At 40.5% G+C, this 23,084-nt stretch overlaps 2 protein-coding genes across 9 annotated transcripts in view; one reads left to right on the forward strand and one right to left on the reverse strand.

Moving 5' to 3' along the window:
• FMN1 (formin 1) overlaps window positions 1-23,084 on the reverse strand; it is a 385,713-nt gene that overhangs the window by 305,436 nt on the left and 57,193 nt on the right. The gene's annotated exons all lie outside the window — the stretch shown is intronic.
• LOC100060989 (large ribosomal subunit protein eL15) lies at window positions 14,527-22,891 on the forward strand. The gene has a single exon (XM_070239365.1). It carries the CDS (start codon window positions 20,682-20,684, stop codon window positions 21,294-21,296), a length of 615 nt encoding a protein of 204 aa, XP_070095466.1. The 5' UTR covers window positions 14,527-20,681; the 3' UTR covers window positions 21,297-22,891.

Below are 23,084 nucleotides of genomic sequence, written 5' to 3' on the forward strand. Positions count from 1 at the left end.
ACATTTACAGTATCCCAAAGCAAAGAATGTTGCCCTTAAAGATAGAGATGAATGCCTCCCCCCAACATCAGAATTTCTTTAAAGATAAGCATTCTTTCCCAGAAACCAAGGTCAGATCAACCCGCTGTGCACATCTTGTGACTTGCAATAAAAAGTGAAAAAAAAGTATTCCTGTTACATGTAATGGCTGTTCCTTGTTCCTAAATGGTATATAACCATGCTGTACACCTCACTTCTCCAGAGGGCTTCCTTCCCTGTTGGAGGTTGCTCTCCTGGGCTATAGTCCTTAGAACTGTATCATACAGTAAGCTCACCCCATTTTTAATCTATAGATTGATTATTGATTATTTGCATTGACACTATCCATCCATTTGGGCAGGTTCTTCATTTATAAAATGGAGATGATAGAGATCCCTCAAGAGTTTTGTGAAGATTAAATAAGATGAAACATTTAAAGTATATAGCACTCAATAAATGGTGTTTATTACTTTCATTACCACCAATACTACTACTATTACTTTTACCACCACAGCCACTGAAGTATGGCACTGAAGTCAATGACCCACCTTTAAGACAAGCCAATGGATGATCCTGCAGAGACTGGGAAATATTCTATTTGAAATTAAAGTTAGTCTCAAATCCAGGCATATCACTTATATATGGTGAGGGAGGGTTAAGTATAGTGTAAGGAGCAAATAAAAGATCTAATTTTGGGACTAGTCCAGTAGTCAAAGGGGACAGGTCTTTACTAGTAGAGTTTCTGGATGATTAATATAAGAAAAAATGTTTTAACTATTGAGTGTTGGCAAAGAACTTACTCCCCTTCACTAGCTCTCATCAGCCCCCAACTCTCACTCCAAAAGAGAGAGAAAGAAAACAAATCCAGGTGCCACTGCTGAAAGCTATACGCCCTCAGATTCTGGCAATAACAACAAAAGCATTTGTAATTTCCTGCCATAAAGAAGACAATGCAGAAATCCTGCATCTACTTAAGAGTAATTTAAAATCTGGAGGTTATAGAAACCATAGCTCCTTTTTGATTACAGGCATTTTAAGAAATACAGGGGCTGTGAGATTTACAAGGTGCATTAATTTCTTGGAGTATTCCTATATTACTAGGAGCTGCTATTGAATTATTTAACCTTGACAACTGCTGTTGGAAAATCTCAACTATGGATTGAGCTGAATATTTGAACCTCAATCAATTTATTGAGTCCACTTCAGAGATAAAAATTTATGGATATACAGAGGAAGAAATTAAAGTTAATAAATATTTTGTGATGATTCCAATAAGAAGATTAATTTCTGATGTGAGCTTCATCTACATCTACTAGAGGTAGTCATCACACTGCACACAGCATTTTCTACCATCTTGATGAGCTTAGAAAGGACACACTTTATCCCCTTAAAGGAAGAACCACTAAAGAACAATGGTTATAAAACATACTCAGAGCTATTTAGCAAATTAATGTTTGAACTATGAATAAAATTCAGATTTACTGGGGCCAACCCTGTGGTCTACTGGTTAAGTTCAGTGCACTCTGCTTCAGTGGCCCAGGTTCACGGGTTCAGACCTACACCACTTGTCAGCCATGCTGTGGCAGTGACTCACATATAAAGTGGAGGAAGGTTGGCACAGACGTTAGCTCAGAGCTAATTATCCTCAGCAAAAAGAAAAAAAAATTCTAATTTACCCTGTATTCAAATGCCTATTCTTCATCTTTTCTAGGTCATTGGGAATGGGATGGTAGTAGAAAAGAGGAATAACACTCTCTTTCATGTTCCTAGAAAGAAAATTTTTGTTTTCCCAAATCAAAATAATGATATAGTGTGTTGTGAATTTGGACAGACTTTCTCTAAAACTGATTCAGATTTTGTTGTAAGGTGAAATCATGTGAATTCTGAGTAGATGTGAATACATGTGCATGTATCTCTTTAACAAATGCTTACAGATCACAAAACATAGCTTGCAAACTTAAAATTATTTGACTCATTGCTTAATATCCTCCATGAGAACCTTTAGCTTTTTCTGTTTTAATTACTAGTTCCCATGAGGCAATTAAAACTTAAGGAATTTTCTCATTTGCTTTATTAATAACTTTCCTGATAGTTTAATATCCAGTCTATTTGGAACTCTTGATGATCCCCTCTCCAAACACAGAGATTCTCAAGGACATACTAAGAAGTCCATCTAAAAGATTAGAACACACCAGAAAAAGAGAGTTATGGCTCCAACTAAGCACTAGCAAATAGGAAGACACAGGAGAGCAAAAAATATCAATATCTCCCTTAAGGCTGAAATGAATTTATTTTCCATAATTTACTTTTCTTAGGTAAGTTCTCAATTTGAATATAAAGTTAGAAAGTCTCTACCTCACTAGCACAAAAACTTGTTTGATACGACTGGGGGACAGTTCTTGTAGGAAAGAAGAAATTAGAAAATCTCTTCCTCTCATACCCTAATCATGCCCATATTAGATACTAAATGCAAAGAACATTATTTAAACAATGTCCATATTAAAGATTAGATATAGAGTGTTTTCACATACCTTGGCTAAATAATATAGACTAAATATTTCTTGATATGTATTTAGCATTTTATTATATCAACTTGTCTTTAAAAAACTATATAAAATCTTCATATTCCAAAAATACGAATAGTCACATTCACACTCCAAAATCCTTAGGATGAAAACAATCTCTCTAGACGAAGATTATTCCTAAGCCTTCCTTTACAAAAAAACAATTCAGTAAACATATTAATCCTTAGTTTGTTCAACATAATTGAATGAATATATTAATATTCAGATGGTATGATTTTTAAAATTTGAGATCGGCAGCCCTGCAGGTTACAATTGAGGACACTCAAACCAACTTGTCATGTGCCAAACAATGACCTTTCACCAAGAATTCTTCTTTCATAGTTCAGCCCATAAAAACTAGCAAATTAAAAGCACTTGTTAAATAAAGAGGAATTTCAACTCTGATAATCTAAATAGATTTGTCTCTACTTTAAACAGAAACCTTTCTTTCCCCACTTGCAACCAAGAGCATGGGCTTCGGCTTTCAAGCTTACCTTCTTCTGGGGCTACTGACCTCCTGTGTCGGCACTTCCAAATCTTGGGAACTGAAATTGACTGTCCATGTCTTGGGGTATAGTGGTAGCACGCACCCATGGTGCCAAAGGGTGGGGAGCCTGTGGCAAACATGATGGAGTCTCAGGACAGCTTGAGAAGAAGGAACGTGTAGAGGATGTACTTCCCCTGCTCCATCACAGGAGCAACTGGCACAGTGCCACTAGGGGAAGAGACTCCGCCAACCATTAATGAGTCAACCTTCCGTACTACGCACAGTGGGCCAGACAGGTTTCACCACTTTTCACAGTCATAGTAATGATAAAACATTTTTTAAAAACCAACAACATCCTTGAAGAGCTTCCTTTTATTTTCTTCCTCTTTCAAGCTATAGGAGAAGTGATCACTTTGCTTTTCAAAAGATGTTTTCAGTTAAACACAGAAATCTAACATTTTTTTTTACTTTCATTTTTGAATCATCTCTCAAAACTAAGATCTCCTATTCTAAAAACTAATGATTCTACTATATGTGTCTTCAAGATGTGTTTGGCATTTCATTTTCAGATTCTGAAAGTCAGTCTCCTTCCCTGCTGCCATAGAATGACCTCCATCACAACATGTAGTCTTTGATATAAACTTGAACTATGAAAAATGGCCGTATAATTATCTTAATGAGACTTCATGTTTATATTGCATCTTTTATCTAAAAAGCTCAAAGTGTTTTGCTAACATGATCTTATTAAGCTTCACAACACCCCGCTCAGGAATGCAATGCTAAGTATTATTACTATCAATTTTAACAGGTGGGGAAACAGAGATTAGCAATTAAATGACTCAATTTGAGGTCACAATGCTAGCTGAAGGCAGAGTTTGATTCAGGACTCTGACCTCTCTTTCCAGAGACATACCCAAGTGACCAACAGAGAGCTTCATGTTGAAATGAGAATCAGTTTTCACTTCTCAGGAAAAATTTGTTCTTTTTTTCCAAGGCTTTAAAGAAGATAAAAATAAAGCCAATAAAAATTATTTTATGTTTGCAATTTCTGGCACATGTGCTAAAGAGAGCAGATGTACCAACCCCAGTCACTTTATTCCCTTCCTTACCCTTTCCAAGGGCCATCACCACCTTCCCCAACCAAGGATCAGGCCACAGCCAGTGCTCGCACTGTCTTTATAGAATGGTTAGCCAGTGTACTTTTTTCCACGCACCGGGAGGAAAGAGGTTTTCAACATTGGCCATCCTGTGCATGTTCATTGTGAGATATTCAAACAGCATGGAATTGTACAATGTACAAGTGGAAAAAAAATCTCCTGTTGCCACCCCCAGAGGTTAACACTGTTAGATGTGGGGATGTGTGAATACACACATGTAGTGATACCAGACACAATGTCCTGCAGCTTCTTTTTTGCAGCTTTGGTGGTCTTTTCATTTTCCAGTATTCCTTGGTCATTGCTCTTTGTCAGTTCATACATATCTACACCAGTCTTTTAAGTGACTATATATCCATTTTTATGGATACATGTATAAGAACATACAAAAATTTATTTTTACCCAATCCTCTTTTACTGCACATTTGGTTATTTCCTTTCTTCTTCTATCTTACAAACTGCAATTAACATCCTTTTTGCTTAACTTTATGTGTTTTTTAAATATTTCTTTTGGATCTACTTCCTACTTTTTACATGATCCAGGACTTTTGCTTAGGAAAATATACCTGTTGCTCTAGACACTGAGCTGCTGATTGTATTGTGAGCCTGCAGCCTTGGATGGAAAATCAGATTCCCTCTCTCTCCGCATCACTGCTTGGCAGAAGTTTTGGCTTTCTCTACAGGATACCACCCATAGGACCCAAAAATGAGGACTGGAAAATATTCCACATGGGACAGATGGAAGGATGCTAGATGACGTTGTAAGAAAACAATACATACAAGCACCCATCTATGACTCATAGCTCACTTTCTCCAAGGCCTTAGTTCAACAAAAAAATTAAATCTTGGCCTTTTACCAATAAACAGAGTGGGGGGTCCCATGTTTTGGAACAAAAAGTATTTTATAAATAAGAGTTAGATCTATGCCTAAGTTTAAGTTTGAGTATCATAATGACTGATTACTTTGTGCCTCTGCTCCCTCAGAGCACATGAGCGACTCAACGTCATATTCAATTCAGTGCAAATATCATTTACAATGCTTTGGATTGTCTATAAATTGAGAGCACAAAGGGAGTCCTTTATTCTCTCATTTCCAATGGGATTTGCCCTAGTATCACATTTATTTCCACGTGGATATCCTGTGTCTGTTATCTCACTTCCCAAGAAAGTACACAGTCGACAAGCATTACCTTTCTATTTTAAGACCTGAAGAAGGAAAAGCAACCAATAGACTCAGAGCCACAGCAAGGAAAATCTACACTTTAACTAGTCTCCATCACTGTTTTTCCTATTGATTCATTTGTTCACTTACTATGTTCTGCAAGCAAACAATGTGAATAAGACACAGTCCCTACTTGCAAGGAGCTGACAGAGAGTCAGGACCAAGGATAAAGAAAATAGGAAGATAAAGAATAATACTTTGGAAGTGCAGGAAAGAGTTCCTGGAAACTTTTATAGCTAACTATACAGAAACACAAGAAAACTGCCTTGCCAAGAGAATGAAGAGCAATGTTCTTCGTCATGAGAGGCCTAAAAGATTTTGAAAATCCTTAGCTACCCTCACCAAAAAAATGAATAAGCCGATAAGAAGGGTTATTTATTCTTGCCATATTCCAATTCCATTTGTTTCTATTCCTTCTTAAAATATTTTTGTGTTCCCTAAGTTCAAGTAATTAAGTGATTGTGCTCTTCAAGAAGAAAGAATTTTTTTTAATCCAGTCATTCATTAACAATTTTCTCCCATAATGGGAAGGTAAGGTAGTTCAGAGTAGGTTTTATAAAATTAAAGTTGGTTTTAGACTATGCACATTAGGCTCACTCTTTAAATGCTTATCTCAGAGTCAATTTCATGTAGGCCTTCTAGGCGTCCTGAGTGTATAAAACACAACAGGATAACAACCAGGTCAATATCCTGACATCACCTTCTAAATAGTTCCACTCAATAATCCAGCAATATTCTAATCTAGTAGCCACTGATGACACACACAATGCGAGAGAGAGAAACATATTGTCTGTGTCAAACCCATAAATGCTGAAGTGACCCATGCTGGCCTGTCCTACTCCAAGCATGCTCCTCCAAAGAGCTGAGCATCAGGGGCTTTGTTCTGATTGCTGCCATGATCTTGCTACATAATCTAAAAGGAGAGGGAACTGCTCATGTTTTCTATATGTAGGGATGGTAGACGGTTGGGTTAGTACAGGCTATCCAATCTTAATAAAGGAAACTAACATTCATTTAGCATGCACTGTGTGCCAGACATTGAGCTAAACGCTTTACAGATGTTGCTCAAAATACCCTGTCAAGTAATTACTATTAATGTCACTTAAAGTGAAAAGACAGGCTGAGCGCTTAAATAATCTGTGCATGCTCACACAGCCAAATGGGCTGCAGCATCTCCATGGCCTTACAACTAAAGCTCAAGTTTTGGAGTCATCTAGAATCTCTCTCTTTCTCTCAACGCCAGATTGTTAAGCCTCGTGGATCTATTTGTACAATGTTTCTTATATCCATCCCTTTCTTTCCAGGTGCAGTTTGAGTTCTCATCAACTGCAACCATCATCAACTGACCATCCTTTTTCTAATCTCTTGCCACCCTTCACTCTGCTGTCTGGTTAATCTTCCTGAATCACAGCTTGGGACATATCAGTCCCCTGCTCAAAGGTCTTCCATGGATTTTCATGGTCTATTAAAACTAGGTAAATACTCTTTCTCCTGGCATTCAAGGCCTCCTACACTATACGGCATATAGATTTGATTCAAATGATGTTTGTTGAATGAATACACCACCCAAAGCTAACGCTCACCGTGTGTGCCAATGATTCCCCAAAGTAGTGTTATAGTATATTAAGTATTGAACATGTCTTCAAGAGATAAATAACAAGGTCTAGAATCTGCTTAGCCCTAAAACCAAGAATACTCAGAGAGGGAAAAATTAAATCTAATATATCTGGGCTGGAGATATATGGTGAGGGTTTTGGTCAAACCTACTTTATGTTAGAGATCTTCTATATATTATCTCTAAACCCTTCAAGAGTCTTTCATTTTATGAACAACAAAAATTAGGCTTAGAGAGGTTAACTTTCTTAAGCTGAGTGCCCATAGATAGTAACTGTTGGATCAGGGATTCAAACTTGTTGTTCACACCTCTGGCCAGAAAAAAACCTGACTAGGGATCTTTATCCTTTGGGAAAGTAATTTTGTCTTAAAACTCAATCCTGAAGATTAGTTCTAAATGAAGAAAGTTAGACTCTTCCTGGATTGGAGATACCAAAACACCAGGACAATACACGTAAACAATTATTTAAAGGTTTAAAGGACATATCTAACAAGGCTTACGAATTAGTAATGTTCTTATTCAAAGAAATACTTCTTGAATTTGGTTATCTAACTTATAGGTAGAAAAAATAAGAATGGGGTTCATTAAATGGCCAATTTTGTATGGTGAAATTTTTGTAAAAGCTCCTATGGTTTTGGTGATTGAGGCTTTCTTATCTTCATTTGAGTTTATCAAGGAAGTGTTTCATTACTATTAAATGTTCAAACGTTTAACATCTGAAGTACAATTGATTGGTTATTTATAGCCCATTGAAAAATGTCAAATTTCTTTCTAAAAACATCTCTTTTTTAATGATTCATGGTTAAAGGCTCTCCTTTGCAATCAGTCCCTAAGCTGGGACAATGGCTTCGAAAGATCTATATATGAGATGATAATAATAATAATAATACCAACCTCAGTGCAGTTCTGAAAACCAGATGAGATAACACAGATGAAAGGCTTTGCAAATGGTAAAGCACTGTGTAAATGTTACACTTTTGCAGCTGCAGCTGCCACAGCTGCTGACTAAAAAGAGTTTATCCCCGGTCAACGAGGAGCGTCCATCCTCATTAGAGACACAGGCTGTAATTAAGCACCATGTGAAGAGATACAGAGAATTCTCCTAGATGTAGAGGAGGAAAAGATAAGCGGATTGACCAAGAAAGAAACACCTCTAAGGAGGCAGGATGTGGGGGTTTGGCCTCACAGATGGGCAAGAGTTGAATGAGAGGAAGCAGAAGGACACCGTGCTCAGGTGGTCCGACAGAGCAGCACAGAGTATTCAGAAATAATGCAGAGCCTTGAGGCACAGAGCCTGTGCAGGGAAGCAGAGTGTGAGATAAAGCTACAAAGGAAGGTGGGTACAGATGGTGGAGAGCCAACGCCTATAACCTCCAATAATTTTTCTCTACATCTGTACAGGCCAACTCTACATCTATTCTCATTATTCACTGAGTATTTAAACTATTATGTTCAAAGTTGTCATATACCAACCTCCAAAACTCACTGAAAAAGTCCACATATCTGCCTGAGGGTTCTTACACTTCTGCTCATTCTGCAGTAGGCCAGAGAGAAAAGGAAGAGGCAAGAAGCTGCAAATCCTGGCAGCTTACCCAGAACGGAGGCGATTCAGCAGACAAGAAGAGAAGGCAATAAAGCAGCAATGTGGGCTGCAGGCAGGTTGGAGCAGAACCCAGGGAAAGGGAGGAAGACAAATAACTGTAACCGTCAATTGGCAGGGCCATGAAACCTGAACTCTTCTGGAACCGCCTTCCTGGTGAGTCCTCTGGCTCCACAACTTTGGGAAGGAAAACTGATACCCATAAATAACTGTGGCCATGTAACTGCAAAGTGGGATCAATGCCTCCTCTTGATTAAGGCAAAGTGGTTTTTCCAACAAAGAAAAACCGTGGCTGGTCGACTCTGCAGAGAGATTACATGCATGGTTACATGTGGGAATTCGGGAAGACTGTAAGATGCATGTTGAGAAAAGACATGTTATGTTAAGCATTAGGAGCTGGGGGGGGAGAGGCAAATGAGACAGAGTCCTCTGGACAAGGAGCAAGGAGAAGATTTCACATCTTACATTCCCTCAAACAGAGAGGAGGTCAGGCTGGAACTGCTTCCCTTTGGGACAATGGTCTCAAAATGAACCAAATGGTTGGCTGGATCATTCTCACCCAACCAAAGAGAGCCATTACTTTTCAGTAATGCCATGGTTAACACTCCTCTGGACCCTAAGACCTAACCAACTCTATTCTGTCTTCACATGGACCACCCACTTAACCACAGTCTCAAGGGATGGACCGGAATAATGAATAAGTTGAGTGAATAAGTGAATCCAGATCTAACTGTAAACAAAACAATAAGGACAGATCACTATTACTGAGTAAATGAAAACCAAGTCTTTATTAAACTGAATATTTTTTAAACCCTGATGAACCTTTTAAAATAGAAGCCAAATTTGCAAGTATCCTAAAGCTACTCAACCAGGATAAAAGTTGAAATAAAAATGCTTTCACGGGGGCCGGCCCCGTGGCCGAGTGGTTAAGTTTGCGCACTCCGCTGCAGGCGGCCCAGTGTTTTTGTCGGTTCGAATGCTGGGCGTGGACATCGCACCGCTCATCGAGCCATGCTGAGGCGGCATCCCACATGCCACAACTAGAAGGACCCACAACTAAGAATATACAACTGTGTACCGGGAGGCTTTGGGGAGAAAAAGGAAAAAAAATTAAAAAAATAAATGTTTTCACATCCAACCAAGCTCCATCCAACCAAACCTCCCTTCTCATTAACTTGATCAAGTTCCTCCTTGGGGCTGTGAAACTCCCTCCTCAGGTGTAGGCTGTGTGGAGACCAGGGGGTTAATTTCAGGAAGGTTTTATTGTAGTGATGCTTATGAGGATGCCAATGCCACGGCCACTTGCAGCGTCTGCGGAGAATTAGGTGTGACAAATCCAAGGTCAAATCCTAGGTCTCCCTGAAGAGTAACAGGGATGAGACAGTGGCTCTGCCACTGAGGGATCTCATGCCTCCGCTCAGTCTAGAGGAGAATATGAAGAGAGAAGGGGAAGAGGCATTAACAGGACAGGAGAGAGAGAGGAAGAATGAGAGACAGAAAAGCAAATCATGGCAAAATGCCCAGACACGGAGGCAGGGAGGAGACAGGAAGAATGGGGCAATAAGGAGAGATGTAGGCTGCAGGCTTGTTGGAACAGAAACCAGACTAAGGCAGGAGGAAGCAGGAAGAGGAGAGCGTGGTGATGGGATCAGGAGAGAAGTATAACAAAACTCAGATGGAGCAATAGAGAAAGCAAACAACTTGCCCTGGAAAAAGAGAGTAAAAAGTAGATTTGCAAACAACCAAAGACCATAATTTTCCTGATTTTTGTCTTGAAAAAAAGATTTTTTTATCGAGGTCTCAATAGTTTATAACATTATATCAATTTCAGGTGTATATCGTTATATTTTGACCTCTGTATAGACTTTATCATGTTCACCATCAAAAGTCTAGATGCCAAAGGCCAGAATTTCTAACATCCTCAGAAAGAGGTGATGAAAAGCTGATCAGCTGAAAATTTGGTCATGACTCTTGCTTAGACAAGATCAGTAAAGAGCTCTCTGATTCTGGGCTGCTGACTTTTGAAAGATCCTAAAGATTCACTGGACTCTATCATATAGATGGAGTATCCCATGGCCTGCCATTTGATCATCAGTGAAAATACTCTTGCTACCTCCTAACAGGGGAAGTTATATTCCCATGACATGTCAAGGTCCATTTATAAAACACCTCACAGAAGTTATCATGGTCATTATACTGAGACATCATGATATTTTACGAAAAGATAGATTTTAAAGCTCAATAAAACAACTCTCAGTGAAAACAGCAGCTAAGCACAATGCCATTAGACCAGAATTTGGGGGCAAGAATTGAGATCACTCAGTGAAATCTAGATGCTGTTAAGTTATAAATAAGCGCTTTAAATATACATAATCTAATATGTCATACTTTTTTTTTCAAATGGAAAAAGATTGGCAAACCGCCAATCTTAACTGAGCTGAAATAAATCTGAGGCTGGAGCAGCAATACGTATAAATAACCATGAGGAGATTACTAAAACACTGTCTAAAACTTGGTAATTTTAGAGCATTGTCAGTACCTATGCCCTCCCTCGTCCTTAAATCGAAATACTTCTTATTTCTAACATACTTTTCAATTGGCAGGTTAAACTGGCATGTTCTAATGTCTACTTCATGGTGCCCATTATGCTAGGCTCCCCCATATGCATGACCTCATCCAAACATCTACTGCGGTAGGTGGTGTTATCCCAATTTTACAGATAAGGAGACTGAAGCTGGGGGTGGCTGAGGTCACCCAGTTGGTAACTGGCAGAGCCAGGATAGGAACCCAGGGCTCTGATTCCAAGTCTGGCACATTTTGTAAGATACTAGACTGCCTCCTTTGTTCATACCTCTGGCCAGAAAGACGTTGACTAGCATCCAAAAGGTACGATGCCAGAATGTAATATTTCACAATAAAAATATGTGTGGGGTAATGTAATGGACTGAATTATCTTCCCCCAAAATCCATAAGTTGAAGCCTTAACCCCCAGCACCTCATAATGTGACTGTATTTGGAGACAGGGCATTTAAAGAGGTGATGAAGTTCAAATGAAGCCATTAGGGTGATCTCTAATCCAATCTGACTGGTGTCCTAATAAAAGGAGATCAGGACACACAGAGAGACTCCAGGGACACACAACCATGTGAAGAGGCAACAGGACAGCAACTGTCTATAAGCCAAGAAGAGAGGCTTCAGAGGAAACCCACCCTGCCAGCACTTACTCTTGGACTTCCAGCCTCCAGAAATGTGAGAAAATAGATTTCTCTTGTTTAAGTCACCCAATCTGCGGTATTTCGTTATGGCAGCTCTAACAGACTAACACAAGTACCTAGCCTGCGCCATGCACTGTGTTGGGTGCTATGAAAATAAGTGTTGGGTTACAGAAAATAAGACAGGGTCCCTAGTCTCAAGAGCTTGTGGGCTTATAAGAGCTACTCAGAAGCAAACAGGCAATGAGACTCTGGTATGGTGAGTGCTACACGAGGGCAGGTGCAGAGTGCAGTGGGGCACATGAGAAGAACGTGTAATCTGATATTTGGTATGTATACGAGAGAGGATGTCTGGGAAAACTTTAAAGGAAGTGAGGTCTAAATCTAGATCTAAAAAGATTTCTCCCACACACCCAGAAGAGCCTCCAATTTCCATGGACCAAATATCTATTCTTGATCCCAATTCCCCCAAATTCAGAAAACATTCCTCTTGTGCCTGTCAGCTATTGCTCTGCTAGCATTTTGTTTCCATTTCAGAAACTAAACATATATATATATATATATATCATTTTTTAAATGTTTAAGTCTAGGAATCAGTTTTATGAAACTATTTAGAAACATAAACAAAAATTTAGATGAAAAGTTGTGTGCTGTACCAGTTTCTGGTAGCAAAGATTGACACAACCTGAGAAAACAACAAGAAGGAAGTCATTTAAAAAATTATGATAAATGTGAATTTATTTGATGGACTATATACAAAAATTTAAACTCATTTAAAAAAATTTAATGCATAGGAAAATGCTGTGAAATAAAATAAAGCAATTATAATTTTGTTAATATAGATATGCAGTTTTAAAAGTTCAAAATATTAAGTGGTTATTTTAGACTTGTAGGACTGGGCAGTTTTTATTTATTAGTTTTTAAAATAATTTCTGTGTTTCCAAAGTTTTCTATAATGATATATACATATATATGTAGACAGACACACATACATAATTTATATAATGATATATATGTATGTCAAAAGAAACTTTTTTTTCAAAGATTTTATTTTTTTCCTTTTTCTCCCCAAAGCCCCCCAGTACATAGTTGTATATTCTTAGTTGTGGGTCCTTCTAGTTGTGGCACATGGGACGCTGCCTCAGCATGGCTTGATGAGCAGTGCCATGTCCGCGCCCAGGCTTCGAACTGACGAAACACTGGGCCTCTTGCAGCGGAGCGCGCAAACTTAACCACTCGGCCATGGCGTCAGCCCCCCAAAAGAAACGTTTTTTTTAATGAGAGAAAAGAAATATTTTTTTCCAGAAGGCTTGGGAAATTACATGATTCTTTCAACCAAACTGTAGTTCTTCTAGTTTTTAGAATCAAATTACCCACATTAGCTCTATCATATATTAACAAGATATTATCATTTTTACAAATTATACTTGTACTGAGAAAACCTAGGTCTGAGTTCTGGCTCCATCTCTTACGAGCTGTATTTCTTTACTGGAGGTTACCTAAATCTGGGCCTCAGTTTCTTCATCTATGAAGCAAAGATTACTTGTGATGATAGTCACAGGGTTGGGGAGACGATCAAATAACATGTCTGTGAAAGTCCACTGAAACTAAAGAGCTATATGAAACTGAGGATGAGGATGGTTATTATTTTTATTGACTTATATGGTATTCTTTCTGAACAAGGCAATGTTAGTTGGAGACAGGTTTTGAGAAACCTCTAAGCATAACTGGTCATCAATATATTTGCTCATTGTGTGTCAGTGTGGCCCAAGCACTTTCAGGTAGGCTCCTATGGGGCAGGGAGTACATCACTGTATATTCTACATGATTTCTGATAGACCGTGAACATAGTCTGCAATGCCAAGAGCTGACCTCAGGAAATATCCTTCACAGACACAATTACCAATGTGAGTTTTACAGACATTTGATAACATCATTGTAGGCCACCTCCTCAAAACAACTGCCTGAGTGGCCACGAGGGAAGGCCATCAGGAAATTAACGAGGGAGGCAAGTCAGAGCAATGGAAAAGTAGGAACCATGCAGTCAACACTTACAAGGCAGATGCCTTCTTGGGATAATCCAGCCTCAAGTGACAGAAACACCACTACCAGCCACTAAATATTATTTAAATACATGAGAGAAAAGCTCCTTCCGATCCAGGAAGAAAGATACTGATCAGACGTAGCTTGTTATTAAGACTTTCCCACATCTGCCTGGACCCTCTCCACAAGAAAGAAACAACAAAGATAAGGACATTCAGGGCCTAGAAAGTTCCCTGAAGTGACCTACGCCACTTAGGGCAATAGTTCAGACCAGTTAGGAAAGCAGCCTCAAAAAATATTTCCACAGTTGAGTCAGAAGAAAAACATCAAGCATTTTCTTTTTCTTCCTCTCTTCATCCTCACCACTAACTCCTGAACTTGTCCCTCCTGCCCTCTCTTCCTCTCACTCTCTCATTCTCTCCTTTGTTCCTGGCTGTAAATGCTTGTCTCAGTTCTGATAGTTCAAAATATGTGCAGCTGAATGTTTTCAATAAAACTGCATTTCTCCAAAATTTTTCTACAGCTTTGGCTTCTCCAGCGAGGAAGGTATCAGTACTTCTCCTTCCTGCTCTTCCGTACTCAAAACAGGAGAAACAAGTATTTCATTTTTTTTTTCTTGGGCCTCTATCTTGATCCACAGTGGTCTATCACCTTAACTAAAATGAATGAACCATTTGGACTTTCCCAGACCAAAGCACCTAGGCTTCCGGTGTGAAGAAACTACCTGTGTGCAATTGGGTGTCAAAAGGAGATATTATATCTCTTCCAATGCAGCCCACATTATGTCATTTGGAAAAGGAGCCCCAGACCAGGACTGGCATGACATTATGTATGTGTTACACCCAGAATACTCACCACATCTAAGAGCAGAGGGTAAAATTGCTACAGGAACATCCAAACTTGCAGTTTCCCAGCCTGTCATTCTTCTTGGTGAAGCATTAATCTAAAAAGAATTTCTGGGACCTTGGTGATCTGTTTCCCAGAAATATTTTTAATTTCCTTTGCTAATTCCAAGCAGCACAGCCACTTGAACTCCCACCACAGTCTCCAGCTCCTCCCACATGGTGTCCTGCCCAGACTTGCATCTATTTCACCATACCCTCTAAGTGTCTCCACAATAATCTAACCTGGAGGAGGAGTCCAGAGGAGCTGGTAGTCTGTGAGCACACACCCCCCTCTACTGGACAAAACACAAAGAAACATACATGTCTGGAAAAGGACCACAGGATTCTCCAACAGAAAGGAACACGTAATTCACTGCCCTCACTCTGTACATGAGAAAACTGAGGCCTACAGATGAGCCATGAATCAACAGAGTGACAAACGGAATTGGAGGCAGAGCACTGTCTCTCTGCCTCCAACGTTAAGTGCCACCATCACATGGAACAACGTGTCCTTCAATAGCCCAACTCACAAGAAGAGAAGACTATATGACTGTGCTCATGGGAGTCTTTAGGTTCTGAGTTAAAACACTCTCCAAGGCACAGCCACCGATGAAGAAGCAGGGTCGTAGCTGAAAGAGCACTGGGCTGGGCATCAGAAAACTGGTCTCTAGTCCCATTTCCAGCACCTACGACCACTGTGAGGCTGGACAAGACACTTCAAGTCTCTGGGCTTCCCTGTCTTCATGTGTAAAGTGAAAGAGTTGGAACAGATGATGTCTAAGCAGGCCTCTTGCAATATGAAGCCATGAGGCCTATGATTGCAAATGAGTGAGCAAAACAATGCAAACAGCATCAGAGCACTGCAGAGGACAGTGCGTTTACTGGAATGCTGGAGACCTTGTCCTAATCCTGGCTCTGGTACCCACTAGCTACTTGACCTTAGGAAAGTTACTTCATTTCTCTGGAACTCTGTCTTAGGGATAGGGATGAGGCTGGATGATCTTCTCAGTAGGAAGAGTATACCTTCTAAACCCCTAAGTTTCTACAGTTATGAGTAATGATAACTGTGAGTATTGACACCTTCCTCAAAGGATCCTAAAGCCACAGGGGCATGTTCATATATCTTTGGGACAAAGTAGTGAGCCATTAACCTTTCTACTTGTTTTATAATAATATAACTAAGAGTACATACATCAAACTATTTGCTTGGTGTTCAGAAGAGTACAAGTAGTTACACTTACTTCCAACCTGCGCAGCGGACAAGACATTAGTCCAAGGCACTACCATCAAACCACAAAGCTTGTGTAAGCAACACTACAAAATAGCCAAGAAATACTGCTTTCTATGAAATAATAAGTAGACCTAAAAATTATCATATTGGATTCCTCTAATTTTAAATGAACTTGTAGAAACTGTCATAAAGTTTAAAAGAAGAGACAAAACAAAATAATAGCAAGGATGCTGTTGGGGCCCAAGGATAGCTCTGGAAGCAGTGGGAAAGGGGGTCATCGAGCTCACAGTTCTAGCCCACCTCACTCCCAAACTACCCAATAAACCACAATCTAAATAAAAAGAGTGTGCTTGGGAGCCGGCCAGGTGGTGCAGCAGTTAAGTTTGCATGTTCCACTTCTCAGCGGCCCGGGGTTTGCCGGTTCGGATCCCAGGTGCGGACATGGCACTGTTTGGCAAAAGCCATGCTACGGTAGGTGTCCCATGTATAAAGTAGAGGAAGATGGGCATGGATGTTAGCTCAGGGCCAGTCTTCCTCAGCAAAAAGAGGAGGATTGGCAACAGTTAGCTCAGGGCTAATCTTCCTCAAAAAAATTAAAAAATAAAATAAAGTGTGCTTGCCATTCAAATACAGTTTCAAAACGAGTTCTGTACCTGCATCAGAACCCGAGCTTGCACCTGACTGCTGTGATCCTGAGTGCTGGGTGTTTCCCCCTTACAGCAATAGGGAAACGGCAGTGGATCGGACTGGCTTTATGACCATCTGTTGGACTACCAGCCACAAGATCAAGTGGAAGGACACTGGGAACAAAACAGAAAACTATGACCCTGGAACAGTTGCTTAATCTCTCTGACATTCCGCTATCTTGGCTTTTCTTCAGAAACTTAAAAATAAAAGGAAATATATTTGAGTCACAATGTTTTGCAACTAACATAAAGGCAGCCTGTAGAGTTGAAATGTTTTGTTTACTGAGTTTCTCCCTTCAAATTATCTTCTGATGCTCCCCCCTTTTTTGATCCCTCAAGGAATTTTTTGAAAGTATTAAAACTCAAATGATGCACCATTTGACCTGCACACAGCAAGACTAATAAGCACTTTAGATGTTAAATATATAACTATTTGAGGATCTTGTCCTAGAAATTTCTCTACATAATTTTTATTTCAAAAGACCAATGTAAAGTTTTGAGAGTCTTTAGAATCTCACTCACTCCCTGAAGTCCTATTTTGTAGGGATGTGTCCCCGAAAATAAAGAGAACGTTGACTTTAAATGTTGGTAGAAACTGAGCAACAGTAGGAAGATCTCACAGAAGATCAGCCAGAGCACAGAATAACCCAGTTAGCGAGGAGAATGTCTGCTCTATCAGACTGCCTTCCCTGGTGCTGCTTCTCGTTGGCATCAAGTAGGAAAGATCCCTTTCACACCTGACACAAGTATGCACTGTCCTTCTGAAATATGAGAAAAGCAAGCCCCTGAGGAACAAGAGGCCTCTTGGCAGGGGTGAGTGAAGCTGGAGAAAGCAAAAGCTTAGCTGGCAAGGCCTACAGTAAGAAGTGACTCCCTCCATGGAATGCTACTGGCATCAATTAGGTTACCTTCTGAGAGTTATGCAATATTCTTAAAATAAATTACTTAAATCTGGACAGAATTATCATTATGCATTATATACCAAAACCAAGCTTCCTATTCCATGGACCATAAAACCACGGAGCAGACTTAGGCACTCCCTAAGCCTGTCTTCTGCCCTATTTTCTCCCATCACATATATGCCCTGCTAACATAGTATAGAACTTACTGATTACTCTACATTTTGGTCCTGAAGGAATATGAAAAGCAATAAGGAAAGTTCATATCTATTGAGGTATACGAGAAAGCCATTTTGGTTGGAAATTGATTCGGCCTGACCTTGTTTTCCCGGAACGGCCTGCTGTGGCCTGTCAAGCATACATTTTACATCTACTTTAAACATTTACAGGATCCCACAGCAAAGAATGCTGCCTTTAAGATAGGATGGATGCCTCCGTCCCATCTCAGGATTTCTTCAAAGATAAGCACTCCTTCTCAGAAACCAGAGTCAGACTGACCTGCTGTACGTAGCAAATATCTTGTGACTGTAGTAACAAGAAAAAAAAGTATTCCTGTCACATTTGATGTTTGTTCCTTGTTCTAAAATGATATGTAACCATACTGTATACCTCACTTTTCCAGGGTGCTTCTTTGCCTGGTGGAGGTCCCTCTCCCAGGCTATAGTCCTTACCATTGGCTCAAACAATAAACTTGTCCCATTTGTAATCTATAGATTGATTATTGATTACTAGCATCAACAGTCCTCACCCTTCTAGAATGGATGTGAGCTCTAGGAGGGCAGGGATTAGCTTTTTTGGGAGTCTGTTTTGTCCACTATACCTAGAACAGTAATGAAAATATGATAGGCATTCGATAAATATTGTTGAATGAATGAATGATTTGTGAGAGCCTTGCTGATACAAATGCAAATAATCACAATGACAGAGCTATGTTTTTTGTTACAGTTTGGAGAAAATGATTCCATGGCCACAGGGGACACAGCATTGTGGTAAAATGGGAGGACAGGTGATTTCAACGTCTTATTGTGCAGACTGTGATTTGAACTGTGTCCAGTTCAGTGCCTGGTCCACAGGGCTCAATAGACAACTGTTGTCACGGTCATGGTTATTTTTTAGCACACAGACAGGGCCAAAATCAATATAGGGAAATGAAAGGAAGCAAGGAAGATGAGAAGAGAAAACCAGCAAGTTCCTACACCGGGAAAAGGCCTGCAGGACCCGCTCTGTCGGTGAGAACACTATCGTTGATTGCCTGCGCTGCAGGATTAGATTTCCATCAGGTAATCTAAAGAGGAGTAGGGAGAGGATGCATCACCAACCCCTGGCTGCTGAACTCTGCAGCTGTCGTTCCTTATTCCCACGAGCTTCCTCCTGTTTCATTTTTCTTCCCTCTTGCCAATGCAATGTGTGCCTATGCATACATCACGTTCCTATATTCTCATCATTTCCTCCTTTGCCTTCCCCTCCCCAAGATCAGCCTGGTATGTCCCCCAAAGCCTTCCCCAGGGAGACTGTCTTCCTGTAGTCTAACCCCTCCACAGGAACACACAGAAGCTTGAACTGGCCAAGCAATTCTGCATTCTAATGGTTTACTAGATAACCTGACTCCTCTTAGTAGTGAGGATACCATTGCTGTCTGTCAAACTGGATACACAGCTTTGATTATTCTAATCAATAGGGTTCTAGAAGTATGAGAGCTGTGAACTAGTGCTCCCAAACCCACTCAGAGTTTACACCGTTATGCTATGTCCCTCCATATATGAGGAGGTGGTGGTCATGGAAGTGACAGGGCAAGAGAAAGGGTCCAGGGCAAATGCCAGGAGCAATGGGGCCCAACTCTGCTCTGGGCCTTCACCATCTCTGACCTAACCTGAAAGGCACCTCACATTTCAAGTCCCTGGAGATCTTCTTCATGAGATTTCATATCTTATCTACTCTGTCAGAGGGTGATGTGCCTGGGTTTTGGGCATCCCAGAGAATGCCGCTGTCCTCTGAGATGGGAAATGGATGTAAAGCCAGAGAGAGAGAGAGAGAGGAAGAGAGCTCACCCACAGATCACCCTGCAGACAAGCAATGCTGCCGAGGGGCCTGATGTCTCACCTGAATGCTTAGAGAGTCAAGAACAGCAAGCTTTAAAGAACCTTCACCACATTTCACATATTATACCTTCTTATCTCACAGATAAGAAGGATGAGGTTCCCGGGAGACTGACTTACCAAGACCACCCAGCAAAGTGGTCAGTGGCAAAGCCAGGACTAAAACCCAGTTTGCTATGGGCAAACAGGAAATTTTTATAAAATTTAGAATCAAGTTTGTGTGTGTTTGTTTTTCTGAGAAGGATTCCTCCTTTTGTATGTATGTCATAAGGTTTCCAAAAAATTTTCCAATAAATATTTCCAAATAGACACAAAAATAGAGAGAACCATATAACGCAGCCACACAAACGCATTATCTCAACAAAACAATTATCTGGTGTTGAAGGAGGTCATCGAGAGCAGGTGACCATCAGTTGACACACAAGCTGGACCCAGGCAATCGGAGGCTCCTTACCCACTTCCCTGTCCTTGGACTGTAAGCTCTGCTCACCATTCCCTCAGTGGGAACTGTTTTCAAGGATGCAGCCTTGAGAGAGCAATGTGTTTGTTGAGACCATCAGGACTGAATACGCGACTGAACCCAGCTGAGGTCTCTATATAAACTTTTAAGATTCTGGTGGGTGAATGTAGAAATCTACTAGTCTGGCAGGCGCCCAAGACAAGCCTTGAATGTAAGTTCCCTTGCTTATGAAACCTGCCACCTACCAATCTAGAATCGTCTACCTCTTCCTTCAGCCTCTCCTTACCCTCCATGTAGGGGGCCAGATGGCAAACCAACATCAAGATTTTGCCAAACTTGCTTCATAAAATCCCACACTTTATTTTAACTTAAGTATTGTAAAACCATTCCCAGGCCTTACATCATTTCACTCCTACATACCCCAGTAAGTATCTCTTTAAAAATACGGATATTTTGGTGGGAGAAAGGCTCTTTCCTTTCCGTCTGGCGGCAGCCATCAGGTAAGCCAAGATGGGCGCTTACAAGTACATCCAGGAGCTATGGAGGAAGAAGCAGTCGGACGTGATGCGATTTCTTCTCAGGGTGCGCTGCTGGCAGTACCGCCAGCTCTCGGCGCTCCACAGGGCGCCCCGCCCCACCCGGCCCGATAAGGCGCGCAGACTGGGCTACAAGGCCAAGCAAGGTTATGTCATATATCGCATTCGTGTGCGCCGTGGTGGCCGCAAACGCCCCGTTCCTAAGGGCGCGACCTACGGCAAGCCTGTGCATCATGGTGTTAACCAGCTCAAGTTTGCTCGAAGCCTTCAGTCTGTTGCCGAGGAACGAGCTGGACGCCACTGTGGGGCTCTGAGAGTTCTGAATTCTTACTGGGTTGGCGAAGATTCCACATACAAATTCTTTGAGGTGATCCTCATTGATCCATTCCATAAGGCTATTAGAAGAAATCCTGATACCCAGTGGATCACCAAACCAGTCCACAAGCACAGGGAAATGAGAGGGCTGACATCTGCAGGCCGCAAGAGCCGTGGCCTTGGAAAGGGCCACAAGTTCCACCACACTATTGGTGGTTCTCGCCGTGCAGCTTGGAGAAGGCGCAATACTCTGCAGCTTCACCGTTACCGCTAATATAAGTAATGTTTGTAAAATTCTTACCTAATAAACAATTTAGGACAGTCATGTCTGCTTAAAAGTGTTCTTTAATTTGTCTGTTAAAACTAGTTGTCTGCAGTTTGTTTCATGAATGCATTGTCAAATTATGAAAGTTAAAGTGCAATAATGTTTGAAAACTATAAGTGACGGTGTATCTTGTTTCTAATAAGATAAATGCTTTCATCTTTGCTTTATCTTATTAGGGAGTTTATATGTCAGTGTTTAAAATGCTGTTTGGTATAATAAGTGTAAAATAAATTCTGTAACAGGAGTGCAGAAACTAGCCATGTAGATTTGTTGGTGCATGTGATGAAACCTACAGCTTTATTGGGGTGATGCAATGCTCTCCTGGATTACTCTCAACTGGCTGTTTTTGGAGTTTGGCAAAGACACATTTTTTAAATGGATTTTGCTTGGAAATGTGAAGGATATCCTGATTATCATATGCAGAAAAATAAACTTGTCGAGGGTCCACATTTTTAGGTCTTAATATTTCATTTATGTAACCACTGCTTGTGAAAGGAGAAAAGTTTAGAATGCCACCATTTTTAGGAGAATTGAATAAACCTGTTGCAAGAGGGTGCTCTTACAAGTTAAAAATTTTGGTTAAACAAAATTACCTTGGGCTCCACAGTGCAATTGAAGTTCACATAAAAGGTGGAGACTTCTGGTTTATTCCCATGACGGAGTTGTAGAATACTGAATTTTGTGCCAAGTATTAACGATATTTACGCTGGTATATGTTGAAACTGATGCGAATTGAGCGTTAGGTGAATGACAAGGGAATTAAAGTTGAGGTTTGTAAGCTAGTCGTCAGTGCTAGGACTGGGAAACTGGTGGCCGTCAGATAGCTTTCAAGTGTGAGGATAGAAAAAGTCAGCTTTGATGAAAATTTTAAATGCTTTGTAGTGCTGAAGTGACCATTATGAATTCTTTAGCCACGTTAGGGGAAAAATGGTTGGCTTTAAAGATAACATTGTTGCTCAGTCCAGTCAGTCAGGTAATCTTGGGTCAACCCACTTTATTCATTCCCATTAGGCTACTGAGAAAAGTTGGTGTTGATATGAGTTCATGGTTTCCAATCTTGTGTGTTTACAGTTATTTTCTCATCCCTGCTCAAACTACTCTCAAAATCCTTACCATTCCACAAACTTGCCAGGCCATCAATTGTGCCCAACTTAACCCTAAGCATACCACCACGTTCTGTTTGCATCATGTCTTCCAGTAGACTGGGCTTCTGTCTCCCAGGGTGAATTTGAGTGTATAGGAAATACAGAAGAGGAGTTGCCCCAATTCTTTCCAGTTCTGGGTTTGCTGACTTAAAAATAGGCAGTTTGATTTCAAAATTTAATTGCTGGTTTCCTTAAACCAGTTTTTTGCCTGTTCAGGGGTCTTAGGTTCAGTTAAATGATTTCTAGAAAACGTGTAGCAGGCTCATAAAACTGCTTGAGAACTAAATTCCTTTCCATTCAAAAAAAAAACTTAAACCATATATTTTGTGTGTAGAGGTTGTTCAACTAAAGGAATAAATGTTTATTAAACTAAAAAAAAAAAAAAAAAAAAAAAAAAAATACGGATATTTTCGGGGCTGGCCCCTTGGCCGAGTGGTTAAGTTCGCGCGCTCCGCTGCAGGCGGCCCAGTGTTTCGTCGGTTCGAATCCTGGGCGCGGACATGGCAGTGCCGCGGACATGGCACTGCTCGTCAGACCACGCTGAGGCAGCGTCCCACATGCCACAACTAGAGGAACCCACAACGAAGAATAC

Source organism: Equus caballus, chromosome 1 (assembly GCF_041296265.1).
Source record: "Equus caballus isolate H_3958 breed thoroughbred chromosome 1, TB-T2T, whole genome shotgun sequence".
In the NCBI taxonomy this organism is placed as follows: domain Eukaryota; kingdom Metazoa; phylum Chordata; class Mammalia; order Perissodactyla; family Equidae; genus Equus; species Equus caballus.